Raw genomic sequence first — 17,333 nt, 5'->3', positions numbered from 1 at the left:
TACTACACGATTCTTGTTGGTTAGAGTACTATTGCTAAAAGACTGAGGTAAGAAATCTTTCTTTCGGGAAGTAGAAATATGCAGTATGCATTTTATGATGACCGCTACAGGATAGGCCACTTCCAGCAATCAGTCATAATACTGCTTAAGAGTATTCCTTTTATTACATCTAAAAACTTCTAAACAATTTATTTAGTTGCTTTCTTAATTAAGGGAAGCTCTAAACTTCTCTTTTTCAACAGGCAAGAGAACAAGTAGGATCAAACACTTCTCTATCTCAAACGTTTGGGCAAGAAGTAATCTACAATAAGCTAAGCTAAGTCCGAAAATATGTTTAACTTAAAGGCAAAAACTTGAATAGGCCTCACAAACGTAGGTTTTCAGGTATTAATCCTTGCAGTGAAACACAGAGGTTATCTCTGATCTAGGAGCTCCTCCCAAGAAAAAACATTGTATGTTAGTAGTTGCATAGCACAAACCAAGACGGGAAGCAAAAAACACATTCCTCAGGAAGGGAGACTATTTCTTACAAAACCTTTTACAGGAAATAATCTGTGAGGAGATCGGATTTCTCCAGAAGCAATCTGTACGAATTATAGATTCTGGCCATACAGTCAATACAAAAATAAAGACAGCATTCAGGAGAAGGCTTATTTATTTTATTTGCTATAGAAGATAAACAGATTTTATGAAGGATGCATTTTCTGCATTGCACCTTGGCAAAAAGCTTACAATTGAAGGCTTAAAAAACAATCTACTTCAGTGGTTCTTAACCCTTTAACTTCTGCAGGCCCTATTGAATTACAACCGGAAGCCAGAAACCACCAAGCCATTTCGACAATTTTAACTTCAACAACAATACACAAAAATAGACAAAAATATATGACCTCAGAACGCCGCGGCTAGAGCAATACTTGGGTTGCCCAAACGCTGCTCAGTGTCCGGAGCATTATATACTCTTCACTGGCTACCTGTTGTGCGGCGTATTAAGTTTAAGGTGTTGTGCCTGGCCTTCAAAATTTTGAAGGGCTTGGCCCCTCCTATCCTTATGAATCTCCTTACTCCGTACACTCCTTCGCGCTTGTTGAGATCTTTGGGCCAGAACTTGGCGGTTGTACCTCGCTTTAGGTTGACCAGGGCGGGTGGCCGCTCCTTCCGAGTGGTAGCTGCCCAGCTCTGGAATACTCTTCCTGCTGAAATCCGTGCTGTGGATAATCTAACCAGGTTTAGAGGGGCTATTAAAACGTTTCTTTTTAATAAATCAAAGTAATCCCACTGCTTACTGTGTTGTTGTGTTCACCTTTGGCGCCAGGACGCCCCTTTGCTGGGGCAGCTGTGCGCGGTATAAAACTTAGTAACATAACATAACATCTGTTTCTCTATGCAAACGCATGTTCAAATATCAGAACAACTGCACACCGTGAGAAGGCCCTGATCACATTAAAACATCAATAAGTAATCATGTGAAATCAGAGTTCGTAGTAGAAATGGTGGGACAGAAACAGTAACTGGGTTGACATTGGCCTTAGTCAGACACAGGGCAGCAATCAAACTTGGTATGGACAAAGCTGGAGGCCATGCCAGGTCTTACAGTCAAAAGGTGACAAAGAGGGACTTATAGACGCTAAAAGGCCAGGTGCTACTCCTGTCAGAGTACAAGTTGCCTACCGGGAAGTGGTGCTTTGTCTGTGGAAGTATTTGAACTCTGCTAAAAAGTGTAGGCATACGTCCTTCCCAATTCAAGAAGTGTAGATGCTTGGCGTTGATAAGATCTTAACAACGTAAAGCAGTGAATGGGAGAACATGCAGCCTTGAAGGGCTTTTTGGACAATCTACCACTGTGTGCATTCATACGTCTCTGTGCGGTCAGAATACAGGCTCTTTAAGTGCTCAGATGTGTAGATTTTCTAGAAAATCATGAGGAATTCATAAGTGCTTTTAGTTGAATGTTGATTGCTAGTTCAAGTTGAAGCATTTTTGAACGGTGACTGTAAACATTCATGCATGCTATGTTCTACACTAGCAGTTAGCTTCTAACTAAAAACGTTTTTAAAATGCTCAGGATATTTTTCTTATTCATATCTTTATTTATTTTTATTAATACATATATCAAGTCCATAGCATAAGGAATACCATAGACTTCAAGTAAGAATTATTGCTGCTTAATGAAACTAATGTAAGTTTGTGGGTGTGTACTGACTGAAGAGGACATTCCAGCCATAGAACTACCGCTCCCGCCCTACTTCCAAGCCCCAGTATGTGATTTGCAAAAAGTTAGCTAAACCAGAGCATTGCTAGAATGTAATCCTTGATGTAATATGAGTCATGGTATAATCAGAGAGGTTGTTATCCAAGCTCCAAGATAATAAGAACACTGCCCTAACTTGTCACCAGAAGGGACTATTCTTTTTTACATGACAGGCAGTCCCTTGGACAAGCAGATAATTTATGGAATTCCAGAGTTCTGTGGATCTTTTGCTGCACACTGGGCCAGGACAAAGCAAAGCCAATTTCAGAAGGCCAGTCTGTGGTTGGTCACTGGACAAGAAGAGAAATCTGCAGACCTGCAAACAGAGAGACTACTGTATGCATATAGGTATGAATGGCTATTTAAGCATGTAAAGCATAAACCAAACTAGATGGTAACAGAACCCTGACAACTGATGAAAGCCTGGAGGTAAGCCATTTACTATGCAGCAGTGCTTCCTATTTGGAAGGTGTTTCAATTTATCTAAAATGGAGGGCCTTCACATCCTTTCTGAAGAGCACAAGGGAAGCAGGTGTTCTGAAGTTGACCGGGGTGTTGTTTCAAGCCAAACCTCTGCTGTTGGTTTTCTCTTTTTGCAGTCTTTGCCAGACTGGCTATATCTTGGCTTCTAGTTTGACGCTGCCCATTTGAGGTGGTTTATTTCAAGGGTTCTGTATTGTAGCAGGGCACAGTAGTGCCATTCACCAGTTACAGTAACAAACATAACAAAGAAATACACAGGTGCACTTATCTTTCTATATCTTTTGGTAGATAATAAACATCTGCAGTCAAGCAGTTTAAAGAGGGAACCTGTGTTCAGCATAGTGTGTACAGTGCCCTTGTAAATCAAAGGTTTTGTAAAGATGTCCCAAGGAGAAGTCCAGATAACATTATGAATACTGGTGCCTGATAAGATCATGGTTTACGCAAACAATACTTCTATTTTTCTAAGAAGAATCAGGAAACCGGGCACACAGATGATGTGCACCTATTAAGGTTCTTAATGCTTTCAGATTAAAAAAAAAGCATCCTTATGCATAGTTCGCTCTTACCAAACTACAGAAGGTCTCCATACAATTAAATGCAGCACATGATTCTAGAGCACTTTACTATATGGTCAAATTCAAAGGTGTCAGAAACAAACAGAGATGCTCCAAAACACGTAGCATCATCATGGAGTTACTTACCAAGCAGTGCTGCAAACACACATGATCATTGGACTCCTGAGCTATTCGGATTGCTTCCTGCAGAGCGAGCTCGGCTTGGTGACTAAAGAGGAAACGAAAGACAATCATGATCACTTTAAGCCCAGATTTAGGTCACCAAAACACTTTGACAAAGCGCATTCAGAACACTGACCAAAAAAGAAAGGGGTGTCAATCTCAATTCTACAACAGGAAAGGGCAAGTTACACAACAGGAAAGTGCATGTTATTCAACAAAAAGGGGAATATTGCTAGATAGGAAGTGAAACACTGGTGCACTGGTGTATGTTACCATTGTCTACGACTGAACAAGCTTCTCTGTTAAAAATTATAACTTTGCCTTGCCTAATATACGCAATTAAAAACATACCGTAATGCATTCCTGAAAGATTTTTCAATAAACCGGTGGGAGGGCTCCGAACAATGTTGTGAAATTGATTTGCAATCCGCATAGCATTGATGACCCTATACAGACCCAGATATACGGTAGGCAGATCCTTGCCAAACATTAGATGTTACTATTGGGCCTCATGTATATGTACTACTTGTACAATTAGACGGAGATGAAAACACTCTGGGAAGCTGGGAAGCTACAACAGTGGTTTGTAAAATATGACAAATGGCTACAGGAGCATGGGAGGCAGAACAGTACTGACCCCGTTATGGGTGGGAGACTTGCTAGGGTATGTCACAGATTGAAGGGATTTGAAAACTGCAAAACCATAGGAATAACCAGATTGGTAGATATCCTGGGGACAGAAGGGATAAAACAATACTTCCAACTGTAGAAAAAGTGTAACCTTCACTAGATTAAATAGTTTATAGATCTTCGGCATGAACATGCGATGGGTACTAACAAGACGACATTAGGCCCAAGGTGCCTAATTGTCAATCATTTTTGCAAGGACAGCCTTTAAAGTTCTAGGCAGGGAACATTGAAACTTTTATACAAAACTCCTGATATTTATCAAGGTAAAAACACAGCTGATTTGCTCCTCTCCTTTGTCTGTGCCTATTGGAAAAGATACACCTTGTAATCCCCTATTTCCAAAAACATCACGCAAGGGGCAGGGCCTTTTGGGGCGTGACCCCAGTCTTGGAACTGCTTACCCAAAGTGATTTGCTTCATTGTAAACAACTTTTGTACAGGCAAACTCGGAAAGAAGCTGCTTTTGTCTCCTGGATATTCAAGTGAAATAATTGGCACTGGTTTTTGCTGTACCTTGCTTGAGCTGTTTGCACCACAAAACACTTTGTTTTGTGGTGCTAACTAGCGCACAATTAAAAAAATTAACTAAACTTTAGAGATAAGTCGTGTGTAAGGTAGGTAGAGGGTCTAGCTAACTTGCTTTTTCCTGAATGATGGATGATTGAACAAGGAGTGGGCAGTATGTTTGGTCGGGCGTCTCTGGGTAGCCACCAAGGGTAGGATTTATATTTGAATGGTACATGAAAATCGTCACTCCAAATACGGGATAGTATTCACCGGTTGAATTTCCTCCACAATACTATTACTATGATGGACTATATCTCATATTTTGTGTGTCCTCTGGAAATTGGAGGATTTCCAGGACTGACTAAACTCTAAAATTAGACTCTCTGATTGTTGTTCAGTGTGGGCATGTAAGGGTGTGTTATGCTCTTACCTAGATTTTCTCTTGACTCTATCATATATTGTTGTTTGAAAAGTGGAATTTGCAAGTGATAGACTTGCTTGCTATACCTGCCCACCGAGAACTGGTGGTAAAAGCACACAAACTACAAGGATGCATGTTGCGCTTCACACAAAAATAAATAAATAGCATTGCTCGTTATGTTATTGTGTGAGCCATCAGAAAGATGAACAGCACATAAAACTCAGTGGAGGTCACATTCACGGAACAGAGACATCTCAGATATGCTCTACAGATTCCAGTGCAAACGTAAACAGAAGCCACAGCTCAAGGGTTCCGAGTCAAATAATTTTTGTGCCCGTCCTAATATTTTGTGCGATTGCATTCATGTCCATGCATCAGTGGATCAAGTATTGTCAGCCATCGGTTTTGAATAAAGACATCCTTCAGCTTATGGTTATTTCTGTACATTTCCTTGTGTAGACGCCATGTTCTATCAAGTCTTACCAACTGTCTCTATACTTACTAGTGGCCAAATCGACAGTGCAAGGCGGCCAAATTGAGAGCAGCGTATCTCAAACTTCGCCCTGAGCCTTCATCCCCGTTGCTTTTGTTTTCAGCTCCAGTAAGAATTAGACGATCAAAATAATGTAGAAGGCTATGCGTCGAGCTGAACACATCTTGCACTCGAAGGCTATTTAAATAACTTAGATAATGCTGGTAGGAGAAAGACAAATTAAACCTTAAAATTAAACAACTGAATAGTAAATCATGTATCTAAAAGTTATTTTTTATATTAGTAGAAGTACGGCGACTTTTTAGAATTTAGTGCAGTGTTTCTCTAACATTTTAGAACCATGACCCACTTTTTAGAACGACCAACTCTTGTGACCCATCCTTTAATGGACTTGAGGCTGCAGTTTCTATTATAAAACTAAAGCATTGTGAGGTGGCGCACTGTCATTTACGGACTGCAAACTTTCAACTGAAATGGCACTAATTTTGCACAAATGTAAATGTTGGTGATGAGCGCACACTTATAGAAACCTAAATCAGTATGTTGCAAATGTACCTGCGGAGCATATATGTAGAAACTATTGAGTGGCATAGACTCTGAAAGGTGACTAGGACTGCAACCTGCACAGCAAATAAACGTTCTTGCATTCAATTCTGTTTTTAATCAAAACAATTTTCAATGAAATATAAACAAAATATACATTTCAATGTTTATACACAGTGCATTGACAACTTTAGCGAAAAATCCACGTATCACGTTTCAAAAAGCAGACAAAGGGGGTGGACTTGTCATGATGGACACAGATTATTATGAAAGCAAAGTTTTGGAATATTTCAACAATGAGGCAATCTACGGTCGTCTACCTGATAATCCTACTATGGAAATCATAAAAGTTCTTAACTTAATTTTAGAATAAGCAGAGGAACTTCACTGGATTGATTCATCTACCAAAAACTACCTTACAAACCAATTTCCACAGAGACCCAAAATCTATTTATTACCTAAAATACACAAAAGCATGGTCAACCCTCCGTTTAGACCGTCTGTCTCTGGATGCGAATCAATATTCGAAAAACCTGGGCGTTTCCTTGATGCCTATCTCCAACCATTTGTCCAGAGTTGGAGAACTTACGTAGAAGATACAACGGATTTCTTACGAAGCTTGAAGACAGTCAATGATGAATTGACAGAATTGGATTTTGTGCACCATTGATGTGGTGGCACTTTATAATTCCATACCACATGCCAATGGGCTTGAAGCAGTTAATAAAAGCAGAAATTTGTCAGAAGACTTAGCCGGACATTTGACATCTGTCTTCTAAGAGCAACAAACGTGACAAGACAAATACAGAATTTAAATGCATCTTCATTTATTGCTGAACTTTCGCCACCTACCAAAAAATCAACACGCAACCCACAGTTTAGGAAACACTGCTTTAGAGGATGATAGACATACACCAAAAATTCTGCACATTCTAAATAGGGCAGACAGGATATGCGTCCGTTTTTGACAGATGTCCAGCATCCACCAAACTGGAAATAATCCCCCATTTTCCTAGAAATACACTGAAGGAATATAGCAGTAATAACACTTTATGCCAAAGGACCCTTTCAAGAGTGGACCTGCAGACAACTACCACATGGAGATCAAAAGCACAAGTTACTTACTTTCAGTAATGCTCGTTCTGGTGAACATCTAACCGCAGATTCCTCACCTTTAGAATATTGACTGGATCCAGATAATTTTAAACAGCAATCCTCCTAAGCACCAGTAGGGGGCACTATGGGGAACCATGTTGACTTCGTTCTGCCCCGGAAGCGACAAGGAAGCTTCAAATAAGCGCCACCCATGAGTGCACGTGTCATTTTTTTTTCTTGACGCAACAATAATCAGAGGTATCAGTGTGCAGATTCCTATATTGGAACATTTTTAGATTGGAAAAGAGATTGTACATGGAGTGGCATGGCCTTGAGGAATCTGCAGTTAGACACATAGGGGGTGATTAGGATGGCGCGCAGACTTAAGTCCACCCGCCAACCTAGCAGAAATGGGACTGCCCGCCAGCCATGCGTCGGTTCCACCACCCAAACCATGATGTGACCTTCACCTCGGCAGTCGCATCAGCCATTCTCAACATTAAGGCAGGTGCTGCTGGCTGCAGCACCCGCCGCAATGGTGAGAATGCCATGTTGTGCATTGCCCTGCATAACGTGGCATGTAGGGGGGTACCATAGGTACCCCCCAAGTGCACCCTCCCACCCTCCACTGCCCCCGGGGGTCTGCAACGGGCCCCCAGAATGTATCCCCGCCAGCCTTTACATGGTGGCATCGCCGTCATGGAAAGGCCTAGATTTCCCCACATACTAATATGGATGGCAGTGCATGCTAGGCACCGCCACCATATTATGGCCCAAATCGACCTGGACGACAATCAGAACGATTTCCGACCGGTGGAAAAGCGGCGGACGCACTTTGCGTCCGCCGCGATACCCCCGCCGTTATAATATGGCGGGGGGTTAAATCGGGTTGCGATGGCGGGCGGATCGCCATCCTAATCAACCCCATAGTGTCTACCAGAAAGAGCGTTACCGAAGGTAACTAACTTGTTTTTTGGTGGATACTTCTAACTGCAGATTCCTTACCTGGGTCTGTGGAATGGCTCAGATTAAAAAGTTCTGCAGGAATGAATTGGAGAAATGCTCATCCAGTAAGACCCAGTGGTAAAGAGCAGTAGTCCCTCATGAATGTATGTACTGATGCTCATGTCGCCGCCTGACAGGTGCATAGTGGTAGCAGCCTTTACCAGGGTGAATTAGGCCCTTGAACCCTCCGGAGACTGCTTCTTGGCCAGTGCACATCAGATCTTAATGCAGAGGACCATCCACCACAACAGAGTCTGTTTCTGCACTGCCTTGACTTTCTTTGCCTAGAGAACCCCACAAACACCCAATTGTCTACCTGATGGTCTTTGGTCGATGTAAAAGATCCATATAATGGAGGCTCACCTCCTCTTTCAAGGGATGAGGCGAAGATAAGAACATTTGGACAGTTTGGGTCACCCAACTTGAAAAGCACTCACTACCTTCGGTTTAAAGGACGCACTGGTCCTCAACACCACTTTATCGGGTAAAAAGGTGGAGCAAGGCAGCTGAACTGAGAGAGGTTGAAGTTCACTAATGCGAGCTGAAGGCACAGCAACGAGGCTATCTTCAAAAACAGTCTTCAAAATTAGACAACTTAGCAGACAGCTGTGCATTGCCATGCACACGAGGAAAGTGAGAACAAAATTTAGACCCCACTCTGGTTCACAAACAATTTTGAAGGAAGCAAATGAGTTAACATTTTGGAAATCACAACATAACAATTGATTTGAACATGGACCATTGGTCAGGCAAATGTAAAAAGGCCCAAGGGGCAGACAGAAAACCTTTAAAGGTGCCCACTGCAAGTCCTTTCTAAGCCAGAGATAATATCAAACACAGCCAACTGCCTTCGGTCAATATCCAAGGGTAGAGGTGAAGATTGCGCTTGTGTAAGCGAGCAGGGCCATGCTCTGCTTGCTGCAATATGAGATCCTCACAAAGCAGTAGCCTTACTGAAGGACGGATGCTCATGTCTAGAGTTTCAGGTACCATACTCTCCTTGCACAATCCGGAGCCACTAGATGACTTGGGCAAAGTCATTCCTGAATTTCTTCAGAACTCATAGCAGAAGAGGCAGTGGCAGGAAAAAGTACATGGGCTCCGTGCTGCTTATGTCACCTGGTATAGTGGACAAGCAGGATACAAGATGCCAGAAGTCTCAAGGCCACGGGGCGCTAGAGGGCGCACATGCAAAATGTCCGCACTGCTGGGAGCCTCCGGCAGCCCAGGAAAGTAAATACGCTATTATCTTGCTTCTGCGTGAATTCTGGCGCAGAAAAGGAGCCACAACTACGTCGGAAGGTGCTGGGAGACTAAAGAGGCGGCTTAATTAAATAATCAGCCGTGCGACATAGCGGTAATGGTATAGGCCGCCGATGGGCCTAATGACAGCGCAGAGGCTGCGGGCTGAGACCTGGAGGAGGAGCTGAGGCCTTGTGCGGCTGGCAGGGCACCTGCACCGATTCAGCTGAAGACCGGACCGGCAAGCCACACCCGTTAACGCAGGCAGCCGACCTTCAAGATGACGGAGGAGTCTGCCCCCGAGTGATACGAGGTGGGTGCCGGCACGATCAGCCCAGGCGGACCTCCAATGCGGCAGGCAAGGCAGGGGGTGCGTGAGGCCTACTGAGAAGGGCGCGCGCTGAGGCAGCTGAAGAGAAGGCCTGACCGGAACTGCTGAGCGGCCCACTTGCTACCGAGGCGAGACACTGGATCCCGGGCGAATTGGGCCCCCACTACAACATCAAAGACCAAGTGCACAGCGCTGAGGACATCGGGTGGGGGACCGATGCGGCCCTGGCTGGGCCTGCGTACTTGCCCCTGCAGTGAAAGGGAACGTTCCGTGACTGCAGGGGTGAACAAAGAAAAACAAAAAAAGGCCAAGAACGAATACGCCCTGAGGGAGAGCTCGCAAAGAACTGCACGCAGCGCTTTCCACTGTAGGCACTGAAGGATGAATGAAACACCACCGCCTGCAGATGAGGACCTTAAAACGCTCCTCATTACTATGAAACACAGTCACACCTCAATAGAAAACAAAATGGACACTATGTGTAACAGACTAGACTTCATGGCGGCGGGGGGGGGGGGGGTCAACTAGACTACAATGGGAGGAGGAACTGGGCGAGGCTATTGATGATGACAAATGGAGCTATTGCTGTTAACAAACTGGAAATATATGAGCCAGTAGTCGACTACGCATCATACACTTCAAATACCTCCACAGAATCTACTATATGCCACCCAAAATGTTCAAATTTAGACTACGAGATAATGATGCTTGCGACCGGTGCGGACAGGAGGCAGTGGGGTTCCTGCACATTGCATGGGAATGCGCAGCTGTACGATCTTACTGGAGCCAGATCTTCGGGCCCTAACCAAAATGACTATGCTAACACTGACCGTATGGCCTTATTAGGGCACATAGCAGACATACTATCAGCATACAAGCGATACGTGGCATTGGGGCTATGGTTGGCCAAGCGCAGAGTGGCGTGCAGATGGGGCAGAGGGAGAGCACCCAAATTTGAGGAGTGGGTTTGCGATCTTGTTTTCTGACAAGAACAGACGCTAATATACGCGGAACTCCTCCCGGTGTCCAGTAGACCAAAAGACATTTGGGACCCCCTGAAAGGATATTTGTTAACTCATCCAGACATGTTGGGCGGACAGGGCGAACCCCCTCCCCCCCCCTATCTTCCCCTACTACCACCCCCGCACACAAAGACAGGAATAAATCGCTGCACTAAGGGTCCCCAAGGGATACAGCCACACTGGAACCCCCAGACCAAGAATAGAACTTTGCTTGAGATCCAGGTACATAGTCTGAAGCAAACACAAGACTAGGATTGTCAGACGCAACATAAAGTGGGAAAGGAGCGAAACACAATCAGTTACTTGATCAACTAAGTCACAATGCTAGATACTGCAACGGATGTATTCCATGCTACTATAATCCAAGTGTTTTTCAAAAATGCTGTAATATCAACGATGCGCTAATCATGCTGTATGTCTGTGTTGAGTTCAAAATGTGGAAAAAACGTTAAAAAAAAAAAAAAAATGTTTCAAGTCGCCACTCTCACCAAGACCCAGGGCAAAGGCTGAAACATCAGGATCATAGTCTGAATGTCCTGGACTCGTTGAGTTGGAGGGAAGGCAGAAAAAATAGCACGGTATCCAGGAAGGCTTCACTGAAAGGGAGCCTCTGCAAAGGAGTCAGTTGTGACTTCGGCAAGTTAATAGCAAACTCCCATGGAGGTTTGCCATCATCTCGAGGTGGTCTACAACTGACTGCGGTGACGTTTGCCTTCAACTACCAGAGATCAAGATACCGGAATTCTAGGCTACCTGAGCTCCAAAGGTGTCCTAAGACCCTCGCCATCACATTCTTGAACATCCACAAGGCACTGGTGAAGTCGAAGGAGAGCAAAGCAAAGTGGAAATGCTCCTGACCCACCATGAATCGCTACTAGCGTCTGTGGGACTGAAGCAGGGGTACATGAAAGTAAGCGCCCTGCAAGTCCAAAGCCACCATCAAGTTGCCTCAATCCAAGCATACAGAACCTGGGCCAGCGTGAATATCTTGAATATGTCCTTCTGCAAGAAGGCATTCAAAGGGCAGAGATCTAAGGGATGAGGCCTCCATCCTGTTCGGCAAGAGGAAATAGCAAGAGTAACACCAAGTTACTTTTTCCAGGGCAGAGACTCCCTCTGCGGCTCCTTTGGCCAAAAGGAGCCTTAACTTCTTGGAGCAAGATACCCAAGTGCTCCTCTGAAACATGTTCAGATATGGGCGGAGGTGTGGCAGGTCTAAAAGAAATGACAGAGTATAGCCTCACTGAACGATCTAAATCATGCACGTGTCTCATGTTATCTTTTAACACCATTGGAGAAAATGTCTTCCATCAGTCTGGCATGTGCCACAAAGGGCAAAATAAAGCTGCTTGGAGGCTGATTCTACATCGACGGAAGTGTAGGACATATAATGTCCTTGATGGCTTGGGTGTTCTATGCTTGATCAAAAAAAGTGTATCCAGCCCTAACAAGAGTAGATAGGAGAGGTAGAGGCACAATTCTCTGTCAAAAGGTGAACTTAGTTAACTGCTGCTACCACTATTGGGAGCAGTATGTCTTTTTTATAATAACCCTCACACACTCTAGTAGTGTCATGCTTCATCATCGGGTTCACCCCGACTCTACCGTGTTTCAGGGAGCACTTAAGAGAAAAGGCCATTGGTGTTCAAGATTTAAAATAAAACACCAACAACTCCCAGTATCCCTTTAATATGGAATAGTGGTAGTTATTAAAAACAGGAAAAGGGTGTCCCAAGGGTATGGTGGTCCTATGACCCTAGAGTACTTGCCAGAGTACTTGCACAAAAGAGGTGAAACTGTTGAAGGTACTGTCATACGGGGATGGAAAGGTCCAAGGAACATGCTGTGGCCCAGCATTCTCTAAAGCCTTCAAAAGCTGAATCGGACTCAACAAACAGCCGAGTTCCATCGATGCATGTACACTTAAGAGGCTTGCACGTACACCAAGAATCCACAAAAGCACCATGCAGCTGACAACTACGCAATTTTGAAGCAGCCTGACCATCCTGGATGGTTTGACCCAGTTTGGCCCAAATTCTTCAGGGACTGCCAGCGTTGCAGTCTTAGGTGGTTCCACTACAGGAAACTGATTTTACCCCAGCACAGTTTGGAACTCAGCATGAAGTGACTGACTGGTAGCAGGGGATTCATAATGTCCGTCAGGGCTCTGTACTGGTAACTTTCTGCAGTTTTATGTAATGCTTGATTCAATCTTTATCGCGGTCCTAAACAAAATACTGAGAATAGCTGGGGAGTCAGTACTGAACCTCTTATCAGCAGATGAAGCTGTTTTCTTACAATCAAACAAAGCCTTCTAAATCTAAAGGTGCCCACTGCAAGGCCTTGTTGGGCAAAAGATAACACAAACAATAAGACATTTGACAGTTTGGCCCACAGCAGGTCAGTATTGCGGGTGTCAAACCAGGCTACAAACTTGCCCCAGTACCTGGCGAAGACAGACTTTGTAGAAAGACTACATTTATATCACACAAAGACTTTATATGGTTAACTTGAAAGGGAGTTTGAATCATGATTATTAATCAGCAAGATTGTCTCACTCATATTGTCCCATGTAGAAGAAACCTGCCAAAGGACGATATTACGATTACACAGAGAAAGGCACGCATTAGAACGTAGGTTTGGTTCAAGTCTAAAATATAGTAAGACGTTTGATGTAAGAGACAGAGAGTACAGAATCTGTAAGGTTATTGAGGCCACTCATAGAGGCCAGGTAGCATTCCGTTAAGGGCAAGCTCAAGGGGATTCAGATGTCTTTTCCTAGTACTCTAACCCATCAACTGAAAAACTTGTTGAGCTCAACGTGGAATACAGCAGATGAGATGAGTCACTAGATGGGTTCATACAAGAAAAATGGGTGATAAACCTTTAGAAAATGTTTTGGCCTAAAAGCACTTTAAGTTCAATAAGCATGAGCTCTATGTGGACAGTTCCTGGTACAATCACAACAGAGAAGTTGTCCAATATCACATGCTCATAAGGGGGCCTGCTGAACAGAGTAGGGCTGAAATATTTCACAGCACTTAACTAGCAAGCATACCTTTAGAAATTAAATTCTTCAGGGAAGAGAAACATATGTGGACCTTGCAGAACATTCTGAGGAAAGAAAGAAAATGTCCATTCTGTCTTGAAGCTTGGGCACTGTGTGAAGTTCTTAAAATGAGATAAACTCAGAAGTAGTTGTATACAGAAGTAGATTTATTCTTGGGATTACATCAAGACAGGAACAGTTGGGGGTAAGCAAGTCAAAGTAGTTACAGGAGTAGAAACAGGATATTCAGGATAATCAGCATAATCAGCCCCACCGGGAGCAGCATCCCTGCTTCTCAGCCTACATAAAGCAACTGACAAATACACTCAAACATGCACAGAGGGAACATTGTGTGACATCACTGAGACTGGCTGAGCAGCAGAGAACAGAACACAGCGAAAGGACAAAGCAGAGAAGAAAGCAGGATACCACACTTCTCCCTACCTAACGGAGACAATACCAAATGAGGCGGTGGAGATAAGGAAGAGAGAACACAAAAGAGAAGAGAAAAGAAGAGCACCTCAAAAGACACAAAACACACACACCTCTATAAACAGCAGGGAGAAGAGTGCAAGGAAAGAAGCAGTAAGTTTACTTTTAAAAAGAGCCTACTTTAAGCCTGCTTTATGGAAATGCACCTGGGAGCCCCACCGGTTCCACTCAAACATACACACAGGGAACATTCTATGACATCACTAAGACTGGGTGAGCAGCAGAGAACAGAACACAGAGAAAGGACAAAGCAGAGAAGAAAGCAGGACACCACACGCTGCTTGTTTTCAAGTTTATTGTACATCACATTAAGTACGTACTAACTAAAGTCAATGTTCACCAATCTAGGTTTTAAATCGCTTGATAACGCCTTTTTTTCTTCAAGTCAGCAGTTACACAGCCCATGGTCATGTGCTATTTCAAAATAGATATGTATCTACAGTAAAAAGCAGGGAACCTTTGGTCACACCTTTAGGTAGCCTTGTAGGAGATTAATATTACCTCAAATTAGTATAAAGGTACTAACTAGCCAGCACTTTCGTACACATGGGGACTACGATATCCTAGGCTGAGCAATTTTGAGCAAAACTATCTTTTTGATTGATACATGCATTGAAAGGAATATCTGTATCAACATTTGTTCATGACATTTTATTACAAATGCAGACTGCTCTTATATTTTCAAATGTGTGAGTATCAGTGTTGATAAAACTAAACGTAAATCAATCTTTGCTACCTGCTGAAGATCTGAGCCGAGTATTACCTGAAGCAACATTCTGAGTTACTCAAACAAAATACATTTTGAACTAAGAGTTAGACCAAAATATAACAAAACCCCTGGATTTCTTGCAAAGGAGCAGAAAGCAGAATATCATTCACTTACCGCTTCTGCAAAGTCGGGGTTGAATTTCAGTAAATTGTTCAAATCCTTTTGTAAACAGGCTGGCGTAAGTGCTTTGTTCTCATCATTTTTCAACAATGATGCCTACAATGGAAGAGCAGACCATGTCTTGAAATCGTTACAGCACATCTTAATACGGCTGAAGGACAAATAATGAGGAAGCCACAAAGAAAATCAACATTTGGTATAAACAGAAAACATTCACCACAAAATTCTTAGATGAACAATTAAAACGTTAAACTTCAGAATTCAAAACAGGAGAAAGTGGGAAAATAAATCTGGGCTATATTTTAACAGTTTAGAATAGGCCAACTCCGATACCAGAGCGCTTTGATTGTTATGACCCAACCTCATGACAAATGAGTGCATTAATGATCAACTAGATGACCAGAAGGTATGGTCAAAAGATGTCCCTTCTGTCTAACATCAGAACTCTGTAACAAGGGTTTGTTTACTGACCAAACTATGGGCCTTATTTAGAATTTGGTGGGCAGGATACTCTTGTCAGAATGTGGCACATATCCAGTCCACTGAATTACAATTGCCATGGGCTGTGCTGCATTCATAATATGGCAAATGGGACATCCGCCACATTTGTGGCAAATGGGACATCCGCCACATTTGTGACAGATTATCTCTAACTAAGATCCTGTATTATCATAGCGTGTGTTGCAGACTAATGCCATTAACAGAATTTGATGCAGACAAAATCCATTATCACTGTACTGCGAAAATCTCCATTACAGGAATCAAATATTGACAGCATGCATTACCAGTTATCTTTACTCGCCCGCCGTGCTACCAATATTCCATGTAGACAACCTATATTACAGTATTCCCTTTAGCCAACCTTCTTTAGTACACTGGGAGGTGGCAACCAAATTAGCAAAGCTTGTTACTGCCAACTCTATTACGACAAATCGTTAGGCACCATTTCTATTACTGCAGCTTTTTTACAGACTCTCTCAATGAACAGCATTTGCATAAACAAAGGACGACAGATATGCTTTGTCCTGAAAAGAGTACTAAATATATGGGTTTTCACAGTTACATGGGCTGAAAATACATTACTTACGTCTCAAAATCTTTTTGAAAATAGAAACTAGTGTCTGGAAGACATGAATATAGTATAAAGCAAAGCTGAAAAAAAGTTCATTTAATTATGTTTTGCAATGCACTGCTCAAACTCTTCATCTAAATGAGAAAACCAGGCCGCAGGTGTACTGGGAGGTGGTGTAGTGGCCTTCAAAAGAGGGAGAAGCATTCGCACATAGGTGACCCTCAAGACTGTCATACTCACAGAACCAATACATCCAAACAAGAAGGCACTAACAAAAGATTGGGATGCTGTAAACAGGATACTGTCCAAGACTATGATACAAAACAAATGTGCTTAAAATCAGAGACAACAGGGATTTATTAGACACGTCCCTACCCCCACATCTAGATGATGACGATAGGGTGCAGCTGGAATGATACAATTACCCAATTGTTGAAAAGGAAGAACCCGGGCCGAATATGTTTCTGCCTTTATTTTCTGAATGCATGAAAGTGAAATTTCAGAAACCAATACTACTACGTCCGAACAAGTTAAGAGAATGGGCACTGTCCCGAGAGATTTTAGGACAGCAACAATAGTGGTCATACACAAAAGTGGTAAACCAGAGGAGTAATGTGTATCATATAGGCCAATCTCTCTGCTCAATGCAGAGGTCAAAGTGCTGGCTAAAGTCCTGGTTAAAACGCCTTAGTGCTATTATCCACAAGACAGTGCCGCCCAGCCCCCTTCCCCCCCATCATTTTGGGTTTATGTCACAGAGGGCCACGAGGCATGACTTGAGGTGACTCTTTGAGTGCCTGGAAGATGCCAATTGAGGCAAGAACCCGCTATTTCGGCACTTGATGCTGAAAATGCTTTTGATTCAGTGGATTGACCCTATATACAGGCTCTTTATTTTAGAGAAGGTGGGGTGTAGACCAGAGTTCTTGATTTCGGTGAGGCTCCTATACACCGATCCAGTACCTAAAGTCAAGGTAAACGGAAGGAGCTCTGCCGAGTTTAGGCTGGGGC

The 17,333-nt window shown here is 43.2% G+C and overlaps 1 protein-coding gene across 1 annotated transcript in view; it reads right to left on the bottom strand.

The window, feature by feature from the left end:
* The window catches only part of ANAPC5 (anaphase promoting complex subunit 5), a 148,009-nt gene that overhangs the window by 108,144 nt on the left and 22,532 nt on the right, over positions 1-17,333 (bottom strand). The window contains exons 6-8 of the mRNA XM_085633322.1: positions 15,245-15,346; positions 5,592-5,782; positions 3,436-3,517 (exon numbers count right to left, since the gene is read on the bottom strand). Of these exons, the coding sequence (XP_085489448.1) occupies positions 3,436-3,517; positions 5,592-5,782; positions 15,245-15,346 (375 nt within the window). The remainder of the gene's footprint in view (positions 1-3,435; positions 3,518-5,591; positions 5,783-15,244; positions 15,347-17,333) is intronic.

Source organism: Triturus cristatus, chromosome 11, assembly GCF_964204655.1.
Source record: "Triturus cristatus chromosome 11, aTriCri1.1, whole genome shotgun sequence".
Classification (NCBI taxonomy): Eukaryota; Metazoa; Chordata; class Amphibia; order Caudata; family Salamandridae; genus Triturus; species Triturus cristatus.
Note: the sequence above shows the minus strand (reverse complement) of the source record. Positions and strands in the feature narration are given on the sequence as shown.